Source organism: Aulostomus chinensis, chromosome 13 (genome assembly GCF_037954235.1).
Source record: "Aulostomus chinensis isolate RoL2024-O1b breed Wild chromosome 13, RoL_Achi_v1.0, whole genome shotgun sequence".
Lineage (NCBI taxonomy): Eukaryota > Metazoa > Chordata > Actinopteri > Syngnathiformes > Aulostomidae > Aulostomus > Aulostomus chinensis.
In genome coordinates, this window is record NC_141332.1 from 13,453,231 (window position 1) to 13,474,717 (window position 21,487).

Below are 21,487 nucleotides of genomic sequence, written 5' to 3' on the forward strand. Positions count from 1 at the left end.
TGGGAATTGAACCGGCCTGCTGCTTTGGCTTTGAATCTGGTGTGGCAGGGCCAACTTCAATAACACACACACACACACATACACACACACACACAGACGGAAACACTCAAATACACACAGCTATATTTCACAGGTTCATTTCTTAGTCTTTACAACTTGAATTCACAAGCATGGAACCAAAAGAAGTCTTCTGAGTGTGTTGTGCTGTTGGCTGAACATCACACAGGCAGCTGGCCTACTAGTCCCACATTGCAGAGGGAAAAAGATTTTTTTTTTAAAAGGGGGGGGGGTTAAGTAGTGGAGGAAGGATGAAAACAAGCAGAAACAACAGAGGAGAGAGAGAGAAAGAGAGAGAGAGAGGCTACATCTGCAAAGGACTCAGTAGGCTTTGCAACCATGCTGCCACGTCAACACAAGACAGATAGTCGGCCAACACTGCGGTGAAGGAGAGCGGAATGTGTGTGTGTCTGTGTCTGTGTGTGTCTTGAAACAAACAGCAAACCCCCTCATTCTGTCCAGCGTCCTATCACACACACACACACACACATATAATTTGGACAGCTTCTCCAGGGAGACATTCCATTTAAAACAAGAAAATAGTTCAGAACCGTAGGAGGACAAAATAAGTCCCAGACCACCTTTGATTTCCCCCTCCAGTTTCCAAACTCTTATTTAAACTCCCCGAATTAAGATTGGATTGCAGTCACATTTATGTGTACTGATTATAATTTTGCACAAGTTCTGTTGCAAGAATATAAATGAACATCTCTAAGTATAGAGTTGTTTAGATGTTTATCATTTTGAGCAGCCAGAAGTGGTGGTTCACACCCCTGCAGGTCTGTTAACTGCTCCTAAGTTCACAGAAACAGCTGCACTCCATCTTTCCAGAGTACCTGCACACACAAGCGAGAAGGAAATGTTCGTCAGTGTGTCGAGTCAACGCTCATTTCCATCGGCACTGCGGCGAGTCCGGCAAGATGGAAAGCGACAAGACTTAGTTTGCCGGGTGAAAACTTTCCTCGAGTCACAACGAGCGCTCAAGCTGCTAAGTCAGTCAAAAAAAACAAACTAGAAAACACACAATTCAAACCCTCCGCATGAATATCTCACACACAATAATGAAATGGAGAAAAAAGACAAATGCTTTCATGGAAGACACCAACATTTTGGCGATGGAAGAATATGAGCTCAAGACATAGGAAAAAATAGGAACATATTTTTAATTTTGCACCTGGAGAATAAATCGAAGTCTTAAAAACCATTTTGGCTAAATTACAGACATTTTGATTTTATTTTCAACATGAAAAATTACAAAAAAGAAACTCCTCTAATTCTCATCACTCGCCCTCATGAAGAACTCATGAGGGCGAGTGATGAATTAGGGTTCTGCATCCTTCTCATCTTCTTTCATCCAGGCGGATGAATGCTCACTGAGGTAGTTTGACTAAAAAAAAACAGTTCCACTGTGTGTTTGCTTCTCCTGTCAGACTGCACACCCGGCCTCATTAGCTAGCATCAGTACTGTCCCATTGCAGCTAGCTAGCCCCGACGGTACCAAAAAAACATTTATTTCAACAAAAATACAAAACTAAGACGAAAGACGGTGACAATGGGCTCTTACAAATAGGGTTTGAATTGGCTAGTTACAACTACTCCTACTACTGGTTACTGTGCTTGATGTTACGTGTGTTTTTGTCTTCCTGCCCAAGGATGACAGTTGCAAATTAGCTTTTAGCTTACTCTGCTGTAGATACTTTTGACTGTGTGCTATCCCCGAAGAACAAACAAACAACATCAGTCAGTACTACAGAGTACTGACTCCTGTTTAATTTGTTAAAATTCAAAATAACCCAGTGAAATAATCCCTGGTCTGAGTACTGGTAAATCAAACTAACTAGCTAACGAACCCTTAAATTTGCTTAATTGTATGACTCCGCCACTAATCATCTCAGGTTCTATAAATCAGGGATGCATGATAACAACTGTACATCCGGACCAGTAGATTTGGTCACAAAAAAAAATCAAGACTAGCAAGGAGGTTTTCCATCACATTTCCATTTTAAATTACGAAAAAAATATTCATTTAAATTTGTCATATTTAGGTTTGAGCACGGTGGTGCAGTGGTCAGCACTGTCGCCTCACAGCAAGAAGGTTCCAGGTTCGAGTCCTGGCTCCAGCAGGGATATTTCTGTGTGAGTCTCCATGTTCTCCCTGTTCCTGTGTGGGTTCTCTCTGGTTCTCCAGCTTCCTCCCACAGTCCAAAGACATCAAGAGAGGACGAGGCTGATTGATACTCTAAATTGACTGCAGGTGTGGCTGTGAGTGTGAATGGTGCCTGCTGGGATAGGCTCCAGTGCCCCCCCCCCCCCCCGCAACCTTTAACAGGATAAGCGGAAGGATTAGGTTTGTTTGTCAGTATGAACAAAATGTTCTATTCGATTAAAGTTGTTTTTTATCATCAGCCAAATCATTTGTAAAATACGATGCATCCAGCATGTTTCTGGAGGATAACTCATTACCATCACTGGGATATCAACATTTGTGTAACTTTCACACTCAATACAACTATTATAAACCGTTTCATCCTCTCGTATTTTATAAAGTCATACAGCACAATTGCACCTCTGGGTTCTGAGTGTTCTCCAACGTGTCTCCAGCTGATGTGAGAAGCCCAGCTAGACCTGTCATTATCCCTCAATGAACCAAGTTCAGAGGTGTGTCTTTGGCTCCACCTTGTGTCCACAAGTGATAACACACCCAGCACATCATCCTCCAGCTGTTTTAGATATGAAATGTGAAATCTTATTGGTCTCAAGTGAGAAATCCTCTTTTCATTTGTCATCCTAGAGGAGAATCAAAGGTCAGGTTCAGCTAGCAAACAGCTCCTGCGGTGTTTCTAATGGTTCGGTGCTACAGGACACTACAGAAGCAAGTTCGAGGGACTGGTGCGGCTAAAATGGGCTACTAAGGGTTGACGGGTTTGTATTTTCACTTGACACCCGCAGAAATGCAGATGCTGAAGACTTCAGAGACACAACCAGCAAAGTGTTGGAACTCACTCTTTAAAATACAGGAGGTTAAAAAAAAAAAAGCCAACGTCACTGGACTCAAACCAAGCAGGGAAGACTGGAAAGAATTTAATATTTTAAGGGGGGGGCGAAAGAAGGCAAGAGAAGAACAGATATAGCATTTATTTTTTTTCCAATATTCATTGCAAAGAATAAGAGGTGACACAGCTTGAAACAGATAATATAGAATTTATTTTCAACAAGAAGTAGGAAAATACATAGGTAGGTGTAAAGGAACCAAGCAGAACCTGTAGTCAATGGAAAAAATTAAAGTACAAAACTAGTCCAAAGAGAATCGAGAGGACGGCTAAGGGGGTACAACAGAAAGCATTGTTTACCATTCAGTTTCTTTTTAAAACAGTATGTGTTGATTTGAAAACAGCTGCCTTGATTTCTCATCTGGGTTAATGGACATTCTACAACATTGTGCAAGTGTTTCGTCATTAAATCTTTTTTTTTTTCCTTTTTTTTTTGCTGGTATTTTCATGAATGGTAAACAATAGTTGGTCCAGTGCATAAACACAGTGACAGATCAATAAAATGTACTTAGCTGATTACAGAGAGACAATCCTGATCATTGAACAACTACCACTAGATTGGCAGGGGGGAAAGGAAGGGTGGGTAGGGTGGGGGTGGGGGGTGTGAGCAAATATACAAGATGGATCATAAAGAGCCCAAAAAAAAAGAAAAAAAAAGTTGAAGCTGGGAGGTTAAAAAGACAAAAAAAAAAACAACAACCACAGTTTTAAAGATGAAAAAGCTACATTTTTTCCCCAGATAAAATATTTAAAAATTCTGAAGATCTGTGAATGTTTGAGAATTATTGCCAAGTTTTTTTGTTGTTTTTTTTGTATGTGTGTGTGTGTGTGTGTGTGTGTGTGTGTGGACGATACATATAAAAGGTCAAGAAACTCACCAAAAAAAAAAGAAAAGAAGGATGTGCTAATGTGATTGAAGGAAAAGGACCAAAGTACCTTTGCTTTCCTTACAGCCCTACATTTCATGACGACTGATTTTGGCAGGAAATGGTAACGATCGGTGAAGTAGAAGAAGAAGAAATCGCTCTACGATTCAACTACAAGCCGCTTTGGTGTGCATCGTTTACAAAAGGATGCAGCCAGGAGTGGAGGGAGGGAGAAGGGGGGTGTCACTCTACGCCTAAACAAGCCAACAATGAAACACAAAAGCGACAGTGGTAAGTAAAAGGACGCGATCACTCGCTGAGGCTTTCACAGCGTGACACAACTCTGCTCTGTGATTCGCCAGGTTTTTTTCTTTTGTTTTGAATCCAATCAGAAGGGTGATTTTGGGGGGCGGGGGGGTGGTCAACAACTGAAGAGATTTTAATCAGTGACTATCAATAAGTAGCTATCTAACAGATTTAAACCACTGTGACGCACAAGAACATGGTGAGATGGACTAGTAGTACTCAGTCATCACAGGACCAGTCTAATGACCAGCGGCACATCATTAGCTTAAACACACCCCCACACACGCACGCACGCACACACACGCGCACGCACGCACGCACACACACACACACACACACACACACACACACACACACACACCAGTGTCCTTTAGCCACGAGTAAAGACAGCTCTGCTGCCCTAACCTACGGGGCACTAGCACTCTCCAGCTAGTGCCAGGCAACATCCAAAAATAAAGCTGAAATGTAACAACGCAAAGTTTGAATATCCCTGTTTTGAACATTTGAACGACCACACCGACGATGCAGGCACCCCCGTCGACACGCCCTCAGTCCTTCATTCTACGTAGGCATCACATATCAGGAACATTCAACCCCGCCAAAGACAAGAACTCATGATTACTACGGAGGATTTGATTTGTGACTGGATGGGAGGCATACAGGGAGGAGGTGGTGGTGGTGGTGAAGGGGGGGGGGGGTGTCAGGGGCTTATTGAGTCAAAAGTAAAAACATGTATGTAGCAAACATAATACCATCATAGAATTCATGATTTATACATCAACAACACAATTCAATATCTTTTTAGAAAGGAAACATGAGATACATCTTTTATTCACACTTTACAAAAAAAGCTAGCCTTTTAAATCTACTACAATACTAATGCCATTCAGGAAAAAAAAAAAAGAAAAGTCAAACTGGACACATTGGTTCCCATCGGAAAACAAAGTTTAAAAAAAACATGAAGCAAACAAATAGGGGGAGGGGGGACACCTTGATCTGAATAAATTCAAACTTCCTATTTACTTGCTTCCCTGGATTGGTTTAAAAAAAGGGGGTGAATGGTGAAAGTACAGGGTGTGTGTGTGTGTGTGTGTGGGGGTGGATCCGCTAAGTGCTCGCTCTCTGTCGTGTAAAAGCTCAGCTGAGTTCACCTCTGAGGTGAAACTACTTGAATCAAAAGTTAAGAGAAAGAGAAACAGCGAAGCTCACCGCCCCTCGTTCTTTGTTCTTCACCCCCAAAAAAGAGGGAAAATTTAAAAAAAAAAAGGAAGGAAAGAAGAACAAAGTCCACCTTTTCCAATATAGAGGTGGGGTGGGGGAGGGGGGGGCAGGGGTCCACAGATGGCACTATAGCTGCAGTGACAAGGGTAAGAACTATACAAAGTGGTTGCACAAAGGGATTTAAAAAGACACAGCTCGAGTAAATAAAGGGTAGTCTGGTGGAGCAGTGGCGAGGCCTGGTGTGTGTGTGTTTGTGTGTGTGTGTGTGTGTGTGTAAGTGGGGGGGGGGTTAAAATCATATATGGTTGGGGGAAGCAGCTCGGGGCTAAAACTGGTGTGTTTGGGTGGGGCTGGGCGTTGAGCTGTGCTAAGGTATAATGAGGGTACAAAAACAATCCGCGAGAGTGGATCGCTAACGATAAAAGACTCATGTTCCTACAGGAAGGGGACAAGTTCTGGAGGGGGGGAGAAAACATACCTGATTACTAGAGAGCTCAGTGAATAGGAAGGATATACACATTGTTACATTGTCACAGCTCATAAAAAAGGAAATCAACATTAACAAAAAAAAAAAAAAAGGACATAAAATCTTCACAAATGTCTCAACAGTATTTAAAAATAAAAGGAGAAAAGGTTGTTCAGGCGTACGTCGAATGTAAATAGTGCAAGACAACGACAACTGCTACAGTGAGGCACGATGTTATTGTTGTACAAGTGGGGTTGGTACGGGTTGTTGCGGTCACACGTGTGTGTGTGTGTGTGTGTATGTGTGTGTGTTGTCAGATGCGACTCATGTTTGTGTCCTTTCGTCTGAACCGATGGCAGCAATATGGATCGATGGCTTTCGTTAAATGGGCGAACAGCAACAGGTGGAGTTGACTTCATGTCTATTTACAGTTGCAGCAATATGCCAGCAAGCTAAATCGACGACGGAGTGAGTTGGTGGTGGAGGTGGGAATCAAACGATACTGAAACACTAATTTAAGTTCATCTCTGGGGAGTGCAAAGTAGTGACGGGACGCCTTGAACAACCTCTTCTTACGTCTTTTGTACAAGCTGGTAATATCAATTCATCTTAACATTAACTGGATAAAAATTTAGCCATAGTTTACAATACAATCTTTTTTTTTCCTCAAATCTGATCATAATTTACTCTTAGTACAAAAAACGCCAGAAAACAGGTCTTTTGTGGTTCATATACAATCATGTAAAGACTGAGTCTAGAGTTCTATTCTGTACAAACACTTGTGAAAAAAACCCACTGCTTTCGTGTATGGAATTTATGGCTGGGGAAAGTCACTACTGGCCTCAAGAGACAGTGCTACAGATCTGCCTGCAAATTACGTGTGTGTGTGTGTGTGTGTGTGCGCGTGTACGTGCATGAGTGTGTGTGTGTGTCAGTTTGCATGTATGGAGCTCTGTGTCAACTCCAGACAGTGAGAGGAATGCTGGTTTTACCCTTCCATTACTCGCTCTCTCTGCCTAAAAGCAATGAAGGAAAGATTTGTGAAAGCCCCAAATCCCTTTGCCCATCAGCCTGAATCCCATGCCCCTAGCCCAAAAAAAAGGGGGTATATATGGCCCATATAAGCTCCTAAGCACAAGACTAGCCCAACAACTACACAAGCTGGGGGTGAAACAGTTTGTGAATAGGATGGTAGCGCTCAGTTTCTCACAAACATCCTTCCTCTCTTTCACAGATTGATACTACCCACGTGAAATGGGGCGATGCAGTGCCGGGACGTCTGGTTCTCGAGGCATCTGTGGGTTCGGTAGCTAATGCACCTGGGCCAGGGTCAGAGGTGTAGACTATCTTTGTAGCACCACAGGAGGCCATGACCACATGAAAAGGCCTCAGCACCACAGAATGACAGCAGGAAATCTCACCTCATATGAGCTGCCCGACATCCGCCTCCAGGGACGCCTAACTACCAGCTAAGGCTGCGCTCGTACAACCACATTGATAAATGTGTGTATCCTACAAAGACTGAAGAAGAACTATGGCCGCCCAGAGAGTTCGAGAAAACAAGCACGTGCCAAAATGATGGAGGTCTGAGACTGACACGTCTGCTGTCTTTGCTGGTTTTAGAATAATACAGGACAGACAGGCAGACCATCAGCTATGGAGCCAAGTTTCCTCTGTCTCTTAAACCAGAGTCCTGAATCTGAACAAGCTACCATCCCGTCTAATGCCAGTAGACAGAAGCAAAGTGGGTGGATTTGAGGAGGAAAGGGGGAGTCCAAAACACAAAATATGACACACATACTGGACTGAATCAAGCAGATAAAAAAAGAACAAAAAAGAAAAACAGAGAAAGAAAAAAGAAAAATATAGAATATCTATAACATTATACGAAATCCCTGTCGGCCAGACCTCACTGTACGAATATTTTACAGGTTGTGTTTTTGTCTTCCTCCTCCGATGTGACGGAGGGAAGAGCTGGTAGTGGGAGGGAGCAGGTGTTGAGAGAGAGAGAGAGAGAGAGAGAGGCTGTGGTTCCAGCTCCCTCTGGTGGTGTGGCGGGGACTCACTACCTGCGTGCAGGCAGATGGAGACCGTTGACCTGGGGGGGCACGTTGGGCAGGAGCAGCTCCAGCTGGGCGAAGAGAGAGAAGTGGTCGGAGGGGATGTGGGGATGTGGGCAGCCGCTGACATTGTTCTCTACAAGCCAGTGAGGGTCCAGGGGGCCCAAGATACCCAGCACGTTCAGGTGAGGCTTGGAGTAGAAAATGTAGTCGATGACACCCTGGAGAGAAAAGACGAGAGTCACTTCTACAGATACGTGCGCAAGAGCCGATCAATGCTAGACATCACTGACGCTCTGGAGCTGAGGGGAGTTTTCATCTCAACTTCGACACTGACCTTCTGTGTTTAATCCTGAACAGACTTGATGTACACATCTTCATGAGGATTGTCTGTGTGTGTTCGTTTTTCTTGATTATTAAATATACATTGGTGCAGCTTACACTTGTTTGGATCAGCGATTCTCATGTCCTAGGTTCAGATGTTCTTTGTTGATCTTTGAATGAATGAACAGCCCGATGTAAACTTGTTCTGGATGCATACTTCGATGAGTCCCGCTCAAGTGTGATGCAGCAAGCTACAAAATGGCCTTTGCCTCTTTAGGAATGCCTGACTCTGCATCAGCAATCTGACCGTTCAACAGCATCCTCATTACACACCCATTTGAAATAACACATCTGTCTTAGGGATGGGTTAACTATTGACTAGTCTTAAAATACATATGTAACATGCATGTTTTGCTGGTCATGGGTAGGAATGCATTACTACCACCAGAAGGTGGAGGTATTGCACCTCAGAGGTGTTCTCTTGCAACAAAGAAACACAAAGTTTCTGGTATTGTAATTTCTGGTTCAGAGTTCCGAGAAATAACCTGCGTTGGTGACTGGTGACTAGGTCAGGTGACTGACTGAGTAGTCATTAGAGGGGCTACCACAGGTATCCATGTATGCAGTCGTCTTTGGTGATTCCAAGTGAACAAATAATAAATAGAATTTTGTTTTAAATGCACTTCTCTATTATTTGGGCTGCCAAATTACCTTGAAGTCGAAGGTGTAGTTGGTGTAAGGCATCAGGCCGTTCTCATAAGCGCTTTTCAGCTTGAAGCCGTGGGTAATCCTGCCATTGGACGTGCTGTTCTTGCCGTTACAGTTGAATTTGGTCAGGCTGTCGCTATAGCGAAGCTCCTTGAAGTCCTTGTGGGTGCAGTCCACTCCGCCAGTGCTCAGGTACTCCACTACGCCTGGACAGAGAGACGAGAGGAGAGGAGAGGAGAGGAGAGGTTGCGTCATCAGAACTAGCAAAATCTGGAGTGGTTTACTGAACGCCACAGTTGCACTGCACATCATGAACCAGATCTACAGGCTGCTTTTAGAACAAAATGGAGATGATGATTATGAGACATAATCAAAATACTTTGACATGGGTACTGTAATACCACCCTACTGTTGTTGCATCTTGATAGTATTACTATACAGTTTATTTGGGGTCAGTTACAGCACAGGTCGATCAGCACTGCTTACCAGAATCAGGTAAGGAGTTGAGGTCAGCGCACAGCACCAGTGGAATGGCATTGGTTTCACCGGAGACCGAGGACAGCTTGAGGCTGCGCGTAGCCTTGTCCACAATGTTCTTCACCTCTGACAAAAACATCATGGTCTGGACCAGTTTGACGTCAGAGTATTCTGGGTCCCAGTGCATGTGGGCATTTGCTACCAAGAGCAGCTGCTTCTCCATACCGTGCAATGACTTTCCAGCTAGGTGGATGAAAGACAGAAAGACAGTGAGCTGACAGGAAGACAAACACAATATAACAGTGAACAGTACAATACTTGTGCCATCAATATTTTGAAGACAAAATCTTGAAAACGTGCTTGTTTTTCTATGGTACGGAAAAAACACTAATGGCCCTGGAGATACTGGATAATAATGACAATATTCCAAGACGTGGTAGCAAGTGCAGCTAGAGACCAGGTCAGCTTAACGACTCTGAGTCATGTATGGAGACATCAGAGATCTCATCAGTCTTGCAGTGTTAGCGAATGTGAAGTTGAAGAGGGACAAAGTGCGAGAGAAAGTGTGTGCGTGATAATGGATATGAGGCTCGAGAACAGCGGTGCAGTGTTTGGGAGTGGCAGCATTACTAGAAACATGTAGTACAGTAACACGCTTGTTTTCTAAATCAAAGAGCAGTAGCAAAGCTCTGTAATTGACCACATGTTGAGGTAGGTCCACACGTGCTTCATTTTCCTGCATTTGCGAAGCTCAAACACAGCAGCTCTGAAATCAAACCGCGAAGGATGAATAACCATAAGCAAACCTGTATGTTTATACTGATACGTACATACACACGTGACAGCTCCTCAAGACCCAAGCCCTTACGTTATCATACAAGCTGCTTCAACTGAGCAGTGTTAGCCCCAAAGCTAGTGACATGTTTGGCCCAGAATCACTTAGGGTGCGTTTCCAATGGCTCACTTCGGCTTGGGTCGGGTCGGTTTGGCCCCATTTCCACTGACCCCAACACGGTACTAACCGTTACCATTTTGGTCCTTGCTCTGCTGGAGTTCCAAGTGAGCCGAGTGGGGACTAAAATGTGACGTAAACACATAGCGGGGCGCTGATTGGGTAACTTACCCGCTCACGTCGTCTACTTCCTATCATCTTGGCCTCAGCGGAATACTGGTCGATCGCTTGGTAAAGTCTTATACTTTTCTTGGGAGTGTCGCCGCTTGAAGCCTTGCCTGTCTGTCGTCCCTTACTTTCAGTTCAAGCAAAAACCAATGACCAAGCAACAGGCATAACGCTGCCTCCATGTCGTCCACTGTTGTTGTTGTGTTGCGCACAAATTACGCCGGGGGACTCTCGGCCGGTGAGTCCCCCCGCACTGATGTGATACCCAGTGCTAGTGGAAACGCACATGTACTGAGCTGTACCAAGCCGAAGTGAGCCAGTGGAAACCCGACCTAAGAGCTGCCAAACATTTCAGTTTGATTCAAGATACTTTGTTGTCATTTCCACATACAGCGTACATGGGAATGAAATTTCATTTCTCTCATCTCTGTTTTCCTGGTGTAAAATAGATAAATATGGAATTAAATATAGAGAAAAGAAAAGTAAAGAACATATTTTACATAACAATACACACATATGTGATTGAACGCCTTAAATTTCATACGTAGTACATAAAATATTCATTTGAGGTGCAGTGGGTGTTCAGAATGTTTGCAGTGGGAGTCAGTGTACGCACCACTGTGGGGGAAACATCTGGAAGTATTATCCTCAGACAATCAGATAAAAAAACACACTAACGGTGAATGTGGCGATGCTCGAGAGACCAACACAAATTAGACTTGTACTCACAGGAGGACTCCATCATCTCTTTGCGGACCTCAAGCAGTACAGCTACCCCGATGTTGTCCTTTGTCATCACCCTGTTCAGCATAGCCTCTGAGCCCTCGGAGTTAGCCATAGCCAGCTGGTTGAACTCCACTGTGTGCTTCTGCACCGCACTGAACCTGCGGGGGAAACAAAAACAAAGCCGAGAGAGATGAGGGGAGGGACACGTTTTGGACTCATTACTTGGAATTCAAAAAAACATTGATGAAAAGTTTTTGCTGAATATGCAGAAGCAATCATGCCAAATTTTACAATATCGAAACTTAAGACGACAATCATTTAGCAAACTGTCCCGCGACATTTTGTTAAAAAGGAGGGGAAAAAAACCTAAAATAATTAAAATTGAAGTTTTTTTTTTAAATAAAATGTTTCATACCTCAATACTATATGTCAAATGTATATGCGCCACAGTAAGGAGGATTAGCTGCAATGTAATTTCCACGCTAGGCCTTTACCTCTTTAAAGGCTATCAATTTTGGGTCACGCTACTCTGCTCGAAAGCACCAAAACAAAACGCCAGAGCGGGAGAGAGAGAGAGAGCGAGAGAGTGTGTGGGATTTAGTTGTTATCTAGAAATGATCTTAAATTGCTGCGTGACGTTTTAAATGCTTGTACATGGCAAAACTTTTCCACTGGCTCCTAATACTCTGCATCTCACTCAAACGTTGATGCTGTCCAACCATATGACAACAACACTGACAAGACTTACAAATCTAAGACCTTTTTGCACATTGTTATGGCGATAGAGGTGAAGTGACGTGAAGAACATGCTTCTTTTTCCCCTCGTTTCTATTATTAAGGTCAGTTTTGTGAATATGAGCAACCCCCTAATAGCATGAAGACAAATGTGATCACATGCCTATTCGGCTCTGGGTTATTGAAAGTAGAAGCTGATTTACGATCCATAAAAAGAAGGGATATTATTATTGCTCCATGCCTGAAAATGTCAAGAAGCTCAGAGATAAACAAGAAGTGTCCAAAATATCTGGGCTGTTCTGGTTTGTGTGGAACATATGGAGGAAATGGAGTTGATGTCCATTGCTTTGATGTCATTTTTAAATAACCGAAGATTGCTGCATCCCACTGGTCAGGCACAACGTTGTGGGTCCTAATAAGATGAGCAATGCCCTGCAATTTCATAACTGATCTCTCGCCTCTTGCACTTCTAAATAAATATATAAATAATCCAGCCGGATCATCCAAACAAGATGGCATTTCCATGAATTAATTGTCAGCGATTGAAATGAGTGAATCTCTTACTTTCACAGTTTGTGTAATGTACAAACACGTGCTGCTTGTACTTTATACACAAAAACTGTTGCAGGAAAATAATTTGCCATTTCGGTTGGCCTTAAAAAAAAAAAAAAAAGTTCTACAAGGGTTACATTGAAGCAGATGTGCTACACAGCTCCCACAGCACCTCAGGCATTTCTGTTTTAGCAAGACTTCCAATTAACTTGTGAAACACTTGCTACTGCTGGTTACAACGACCGCACGCTTGCATATAAAGCAGGGAAGTTAGGTCACTCCAGGTGCATGTTGAGAACATTGTAATGCCAGGTGTGTGTGTGCTCGCATACTTAGAGCTGTCCACTTGTGATCGGATCACTCAGGGTGCATGTTAATGCCAAACTGAACAGGACCAGAATGCTACTGAAGAGGAGATTAGTGACTCCGAGGATCAGAATAAAGTCTTTAGAAAACATTTAATTTTATTCAATGAACACATACCATTTAGATTTTTAAAAAAAAGTATATATTATTACTGCTCCGCACCATTTTACTTTCAAATATATTTCGCTCTCACTGACGTGGAGGACTGGGGGTGACTCAACATGAGTGACATGCCAGGGGAGCGATGCTGGTGTCGCACATTTACACCATCAACTTAAAATAAATTGATGGCATTGATGCAGGATGCAACAGCTTCGACTGGTCCCCCTCCTAACACATTTCCTCCTACACAAATCTAGGCATTTGGCTCTCTATGGTGCCCCAACAATCCATACTTAAGCTTTTTATCAAAACAGGATGTCTGAATTAATGCAGCCAAATCCCACGTAATATTAACCTGTCTCTATGTCATGGTGAATCAGGTTCAAAAACAAACACCAAAATTATATTTCAAAATATAGATCTATAACTTTTCTTCATTTGCAGCAAAGTATTTGTTTGACTAAGAAAAGGTTAGAAAACCCGGTATCTACATACAGAAATTGTTGAATATCTGGTTAAAGGTGATGAATATTAAAAAATCAAAATGCGTGAATGTACTTTTCTGTCTTGTAGAATATTGCACATCCGTCCACATGTTTGCGGTCAGACTCCGACATGGTCCTGGCTCGTGACTTTGGACTGAAGAACCCGTCGTACCCCTGCTCTTTCAGTTCTGGCAAGAAGAAATTGAAGTACTGCTCCGTCTCAACCTCCTGTAATTCACAACAAGCATGTGTCAGGATGGTGAGGGTTGAATATCACGCATATACGATCGACCTGTGTACAAAAAAAACTTAATGCTGGTTTGTGTTTTGTAATACGAGAGGAAGAAGAGTCTGAGACAATTTGCAGAGATGCATTTTCAAACATTTACATAATTAATGCAACCGGAGCAGATACAAAACAAAGGTTGACAAATATCTGTAAAACAGAATATTTGCTTATTTCTTAAAAAATTATCTGACCATGGATATGAATCCTAGAAAACAATAGAAGCTTAATAACATTTCTATTTACGGTATTCAAGAGATTTTCTCTACAACAGAAACATTTTGAATATTAGTTGACCAGTTTAAAGCTCAGCTCCTTTGAGCAGGAACATGTGCACAGATGACCATCTCTCACCTGCAGACTGATGATATCTGCGTTGCAGCCCAGGATCTCCTGCATGATGGACTTCTTCCTGTACTCCCAGTTTAGAGCCCAAGAGGGGCAGTAGCCATATAGCTGTCTCGTGGCATACTTATCACACAGCACATTGTAGCACATCACGGAGAAGAGTGCTGAAAGAAGGAAAAAGTAGGATATATTTCAGACTTGAAGAAGCTGCTCCGATCCTTAGTTATCTCACTTTTTGCCGTTTTGTTTTTATTTCCACTGATTTAATATTTTAGCAACCAAGCAAAGATTTATGAGCTTTTGAAAACTGTTTCAATGTCCCCACATTAGAATCAGATATAACGCGCCTTAAAAAGGTCTCACTCTCAGTTTCTACTTCAGACTTCAGCAAGGACGTCTGTTATCAGCAAGAACGCATCTGTGTGACTGCATCATGCATCAGACAGGAGCTGACATATATGGCTAACAACAGGAAGAAGATGGCCTGTGGTAAACAATCAGAAGCCTGGCCTTCTCTTTGGAGGCGAGGGAAAAAGCAATACATGGAAAGCTGATAAGCTGCGAGTCAGGTTGGACAACAAATTGGATGACACATTTAATGTGGGGATCAGACTACAGAAAGTCAGCCAGATTTGACATTTTTACCACTGTGCCCGATTACGAATGTTGGAACAGACGAATGAGCATCTTTATCCCGTGCACTGTGACCTAATCCATCTGAGCTGCCCCATGCAGTGAAGTCCAGTATACCAGTCTTCTTAGCAACAATACCTCTGCCCTTTTAACATTTCCTTGAGAGATGAACGTTAACAGGGACCAGAGGGGTACATGTTGGTGTGAACTAGAAACAAATCAGTATCCCAGTAAGTGGCTAACTAGCCAAATTATGCTACACTATCATTACGCAGTAATGTGAACACCCTGCTGCAGTAGCATAATGTTATATGGTTGACTATTCTGAGAGACTGGGTCTACAATCGTATTTTTTTTTTTTTTTTAGGACACAGGGCCACCCACACCGATTCTGTTGCCATGATTCACAACCTTAACCCTCCTCCCTAAGGAACTTGAGTTAGAGACTCGAGCGAGACAGCATACAACAGCGGCTCTTGTAGTTTCCCCAGCCTCCCGACCAAGGCGCAGAGAGAATTTATTGTACAATATTATATTTGTAATTTATTGCCGAAGCTGACACGGCTAATGTGGAAGGAAAAAAATATTTTGGCACGTGATTCTGTACAAAACACAACTACTCTTCATGAGTCCAGACTCACATCAGCTTTGGTTCAATAAATGCTGTTTGATTTTCCCCATTATGTTCTCTTGCTGCAGCAGATTTACTTCTGATGATACCTACGCTCCTGAGATTTTTTTTTGCCAGCATTATTTTTTTCCTTGAATACTTTATATTTCTCCTTCTTGAAATTCCTCGTTTCAAAAGTATTATTCCTTTCTGCGGTTATGTGTTTTGACAGTTTACATATACTGTGGAGGAGGTGTCATTTTGTTGTCAGTATGGATGGTGTGTGATCTCCTTGACTTGTAATAAAATACGGCGCAATAAATATGCATACGTTTGTCACCAGTAAACTAAAATAGCTTCCACAAACAGTTTTGCAGTTAGCAACTCCAGCAATAATTTCTCTCTGAGTTGTGTCTTTCTGTATAAAGTTGAGTCTCACACGTGTTGCTCTTACCTGATGGTCGTGTTCGGTCTGGTTCCTGGAGAGAGATCCATGACCGGGCTGGGGGCTGCTCTGTTGGTACTTGACAAAGAGATACCATGATTTAATATGGTTGGTGACATAAACTCAGCTGCAAGACTTAAACTATATCTAAAATACTATTTGCCAACTGAAATGATGCACAGCTGTCGACTGTATTTTTTAGCCAGTGAAATTAACTGCCACCTGGCCAAACTAGAGAGAGGAACTGCGGTGTTTTCCGCGCTCCCTTAATCGTGGTTAAGTAATGAAAGAAAAGGAATGTTGACAGGTTACATACAGTCAAATTTGTTTATACTGTACGTGCATGAAGGGAAACAATCACACGCTACTCCAAATAGAAAGGAGAAGGGAGACTCACTGCGCTTGATAGCCCCTGCGAGATTGTCTAACAAGTAGTTGAGCAGTCTCCGCGTGCCATCAGGTTCCTGGTAGAGGCTCATAATTTCTTGTGCAAGTGGGTTTCCTAGTGAAGGAAAAGCATAGCAGTGGGGTTACTTATACAAGAAAGCAACAGGATTTCAAAGTTATTGATGAGCTACTTACCTTTCAACCCCAGTGTTTGTAACTGAAAGAGTTTCCCCAATTCAAATGGCAGAACCCGCAACTGGTTGTTATTTAAAAGCAGTTCCCTGAGGAGGACATGGAGGAAGAGGATCAGAAAACAGCTCACCAGACAAACACCTGACTTTGCTTCTTCTGAAAAAAATCTAACTCATCAATAGAGGTGGGAGATGACATTGAATTGACAAAAAAAAGAAAAGAATCTATAATAGACAAGAATAACTGAATGTACCAGTGTTACAGGGACTGATGTGTATCAGGTTTGAGTGCCAAGCTCAAATTAAAAAAATCGATGCAAACAATATGCCTTTAAGGATGAATAAATGGTTATTCACTCATTGAGGAAAATGTCCATCAATAACCTTTCAAGCTAAAAAAATAAATAAAGATGATTCTAAACATAATGTGTTTTATCTGTATTCTGTAAGACTACAATGATTGAGATGGGCTAGCAGACGTTCTAAATGCATGGTAATTACCGTCTGCTGAGGCTTTCAAACACAATGAAAAAGACACTCGTCGCATATGGAGACAGCAGGGTTTCCGCCTGAGTCACAATGTTGGTGAGGAGAGTGTGTGTTGGTGACATAATGAAGTTAGCAATGGCGTTAGCTGTAAACATAGCAGTGCAGTGGGTGAACCAGAGTGTGAAGCAGAGGCAGTGTTACTAATATCTGTTCATAAAAATTCATTTAAAAAAAAGATGTTTTTGCAGAGCTTTGCTCGTGTTCCAGTAGAGCAGGGGCATCCACACAGATTAGGACTCTTCAAGCATGTCAGAAGCTTGACTGCAACACCATACATACAAGTACAGTTTAGACTTTATGTCCACGAGAAAAAAGCTCAGATATTTCAAGCTCCCCCTGCTGACAAAGCTGCAAAGTCTTACCTTTGCTAAATACATGAAGATTAGTTCCCATGGCTTGGTTGCGCAATTAACCAACAACAATGTTCTTAATCTGAATTTAACTTTGTAATCCAATTAAATGTTCTGTGGCCTGTGGTTAGTAGTGAAAATTTTCAAAGTTCGTGGAGCTGTAAGATTGACTATCAAACGCTGGTTAAAATGTAGTGACTTTTCATCAGTTAAAACTAGACAGGGATAACTGGATAAAATGACTGAAAGTATTCCTTTTCTAAACCAAGCATTTGTTGTTCAATCTGAAAAATCGGCCAACAGCAGGATAACAGTGCAAATCAAAATCACTCACCTGAGAGACACCATGTTGCCGAGCTCTGCCGGCAGGCTCCTGATCTTATTGGATGAGAGATCCAGGTACACCAAGTTGTGTAGTTTGGCAATGTCTGGCGGGATGCGTGACAATGAGTTGTCACTGAGGTGCAGGGCAGTGAGGTGGGTGAGAGACCACAGGGCCGTGCTGAGACTCCTTACTCGGCCTACAGTGACAAGTGGAGGAATTGTGTTACAGAGGCAAACAACATGGATTCAACCTTTCACACTTAAGAGAAAAAGCCTGGGAATAGATCTTTCACCATTGGTGGGGTTGGCTCCACATGGCTTTAATGATCTGATCTGTAACTCAGCTTACTAACAAGGTTTCCTGCTGGTCCCAACATGTCTTTTCATGAAAAGGGGGGACATGTTATACTGCTCCATGTTGGCACCAGCAGGAAACCTTGTTAGTAAGCTGAGGTCGGGGAATACAGTGCTGCAACTCTTGTGAGAATCAATATTTTGGAACCTACTGTAGAAGCAGACGTCACATTCATTGAAAATGGCACTGCACAGTTCTAAATCAGAACTGCGTTTCTATTTAAGTGACATGTTAATTTTAGGCAAACTTTAGATATGGTGCAAAAAAAGTAAATGTACATCAGGTGTGTTACCATCAAATGATTTACAGTGAATAAATGGGCAATGTGATGCAGTAACAAGGATGGCAGCAAAAGCATCACTGCGCATGGTTGTCACAAACAGAAAAAGGAGCTGTCAATCAGTGAAAAATTAAGAGGAATTGAGAATAAACCTTTGGTGGGAGACAATGTAAAGAGAAGCAATTAAAAAGGAACAATTCAAAATGTGACTTTTTTGGGGGGGGGGTTTGGACATGTGCACACTGTCCATTGCTGTTAGTGCAAGTCAAGATAGATACCTCTCTCTTCTCTCTGCATGTATTAAGAAGCTCAAAACCCCCACCAGCCAGCTGACTGCTGGTTAGCTTAGCTGCAATTAAAGCTAGTGTTGGGGCGCAAGAACAACCTGTCTACAAAAAGTCATTAAAAACTCTTCTCTCCAAAATGCTCTTTGCCGGCATTAATAAAACTTTGTACTATGCTCAACACTCTTTGTGATGTGTTTTTTTTAATTTATTTATTTTTGAAGGATGTTGTTATTAGAGTCTGATTCAGACCCACTACTACTTTCCTTACTATGCACAGGGATCTGACGCAGCACCTCATAAGCACCCATCGAAATTTCGATCAAAAACAAAAAAAAACATTTGTTGATGACTAGAGGAGCAACTGCTGCTACTAATCATGGCTAATTTTGTGAGAGGATGAAGAGGATTACTTCTGACAAACAAAGACACGATATATCTGAACCAGAATATACACAGAGGAGGAACTGCAGGCTTTGGAAGCTGACTGTATGACAGGAGGCTGAGGCTGGCAATGTTGTTCCAGGTATGTATTTGATATAAATAAATAAACAAACGTGTATTTTAATCAAAGACACTGTCCATCGTTTTTGTACAGCCCTGATTCTATCAATGCAAGCAAAGGCCGTTTTGGAGGATTAAAGGTATATTTGATGACTTTTGTGATGGGTTCTCTCCTGCCCCACGGCTAGCATTCACTGCAGCTAAGCTAAGTAGAAGTTGACCTTCTGCTTGGGTTCAGGAGCTCTGTTTCTTTCTCTCCCTCTCTCAATCACACATGTGCACGCGCACACACACAGTAACTATCTGCTTATCAAGCACTTAAAAAAAAAAAAGAATGGATAGTAAGCACATTACATAAAAAGTTGACATGTTCCTTTACGTACCTGTACTAGACATTTTGCATTCTCCCCAGAGGTAAAGACCACATTTGCTTTAGTTTCTGTCTGATTTTTTGAGCATTTACTCTTAAAAAATAAATAAACAACCAAGCATAAAAAAAGTCATGGCATAAAAAAAAACCATTAAACTTTTGCAATAACTTGTTCAAATTTCTGTCATGTCCATCAACCGTTTCCTATGCAATACTTGGTACTAAATACTAGCATTAAATTTGCATCAAACTCATTGATCGCAGTGATGATGGTTTTCATTTGCCAGGTTGCATTAGCATCATCTCTAAGAAGTAAATGTTCATGTTTTCCGAGACTGATTCAAATTACATCATTTGAGATTTTCATTTTATACACTAATTAATGGTAATTCAATAAAAAAAAAGTTCACGATTAATCCATAAGGAAATTAATAATTAGTTTAAACCCTATATGAGACTGACAGGAGTGGTCCTACACCAGTGGACCCGTTGCTTTTTGAGTAGTGGGGAGCTGTGATATGAATGGTAGTAAAAGGTATGATTCTAATTCGCATGAAGTTCCTGGACAGCCCAGAACACTTGGATAATACTCACCACTGATTTCCAGCTCAGCCCAGTATGACTTCTTCCCGTTGGCTGCTTCCTCACTGGACATAATTGTGTACATCCGCCTGGGATCTGGCGGGTCATATTTTTCCTTGGGCATTCCTATAACACTGCACATATCATTTCAATGTATGAGTGAAATGTAAAACAAACAAACAAAAAAGTTTCAATTTCAACTAATTTAGCCCCCAAATAAAGACAACAGTCTGTAAAATCTGACTGCTAGGGATGTACCCAGTAAAATAAAGTCTGTTTTGTACGGAAATTTTGCAATAAGAAACCACATCAGCACGCACAGGTATAAATAGTAAATGGGAGAGCTGATCCATACCGATAAAAAAAAAAACACTTTCAGATCTTGGTAGGCTTGAAATAGTAAACTGCTGTCGATCCTTTCTAATGCAGTATAATTAAATTTTAAACACCTTCTTGTTAAGGCTGTGATTTCGCTTAAGTTACATATTATGTATTACATTTTGAATTTAATAGTAAATAAAAATTTGAAAAGATAACCTAATATCAACTTATTCAGCCAAATTTTGTTTTAAGCTGGAGAAACTTAAACCTAGTTAGCCAAGGATAGCCGATCGCTCTTCTCATTGTCGCTAGCTGATTAGCCTAGCTTAACCTACATAGGTAGCTGTTAGCCACCAAACTATACATAACAAACGCTACAAAGCTAACGTTATCGCCGTCTCAGTTGCTGACAAGAAGGACGGAAAATGTACACTTGAAGTTGGTCATATTAGGAAATTAGCAATAGCTTTGCTCGTTGAGTTTGCCACAGACACGCAAAGTTATTTAAAAAGATAGAAATGTTGTTTACATAACAGCAAAGCAGTGCCTCGCGCATTAACACTAGGCCAAGAAACATCGCAATAGTTAGCTACCACTAGCTGCTTACCAACAGGAGGAATCACAGTCACTTAGATAAACAGTCAGCAAACGAGCTCACAAACCCAAACAATGCTGGATTTACAAGGAATTGGAAGCTGTTTAGCCTAGCCTCTCTTAGCCAGCTAGCTCAAAGCTAACAGATCCAATTATTCGAAGCTGACCGACTTCCTATTCCAATAAGTCGTGCTTCTGAAAATCACCATATGCTTTTCAGCATCTGATTAAGATTGCGGTGAAATGTGAGGAAATAGAAGCAATCTGATAAAAAAGACTTTAATTTATACCTGCAAGAGCATACCAGATCGCGAGGACGACTGCGTGTTCTCTTTTGTTTTCTAGCTACTTCTCAACCGTTTCCGCTGCTGTATCATGGCGACTGTACGGAATTTTTTTTTTCTCTGCCGATAACGGCGCTAGATCCTATTGGTCAGCGTGCAGAAGGTCCAA

General features: G+C 41.9%; 1 protein-coding gene across 2 annotated transcripts; it reads right to left on the reverse strand.

The window, feature by feature from the left end:
• Window positions 1-5,075: 5,075 nt before the first annotated feature.
• Window positions 5,076-21,411, reverse strand: cnot6a (CCR4-NOT transcription complex, subunit 6a). Of its 2 annotated transcripts, none has more exons than XM_086221417.1 (12): window positions 21,325-21,411; window positions 20,132-20,253; window positions 17,755-17,941; window positions 16,526-16,611; window positions 16,341-16,445; window positions 15,953-16,021; window positions 14,262-14,419; window positions 13,695-13,849; window positions 11,385-11,539; window positions 9,545-9,778; window positions 9,062-9,264; window positions 5,076-8,247 (listed from the first exon to the last, which is right to left on the reverse strand). In XM_086221417.1, the coding sequence occupies exons 2-12, from the start codon at window positions 20,241-20,243 to the stop codon at window positions 8,032-8,034; spliced, it is 1,680 nt and encodes a 559-aa protein (XP_086077543.1). In that variant the 5' UTR covers window positions 20,244-20,253; window positions 21,325-21,411; the 3' UTR covers window positions 5,076-8,031. The 2 variants fall into 2 exon arrangements, with proteins under 2 accessions (XP_086077543.1, XP_086077544.1); XM_086221418.1 differs by having other exon boundaries at window positions 21,339-21,409.
• Window positions 21,412-21,487: the final 76 nt, after the last annotated feature.

Bases quoted from the DNA above. Each gene is read 5' to 3' on its own strand.
- cnot6a (XM_086221417.1), bottom strand. From the start codon at position 20,243: ATGCCCAAGGAAAAATATGACCCGCCAGATCCCAGGCGGATGTACACA. The intron at 9,779-11,384 runs GTGAGTACAAGT...TCATCCACCTAG, and splicing joins AGAGATGATGGAGTCCTCCT to CTGGAAAGTCATTGCACGGT. The intron at 9,265-9,544 runs GTAAGCAGTGCT...CTCTCTGTCCAG, and splicing joins CAACTCCTTACCTGATTCTG to GCGTAGTGGAGTACCTGAGC.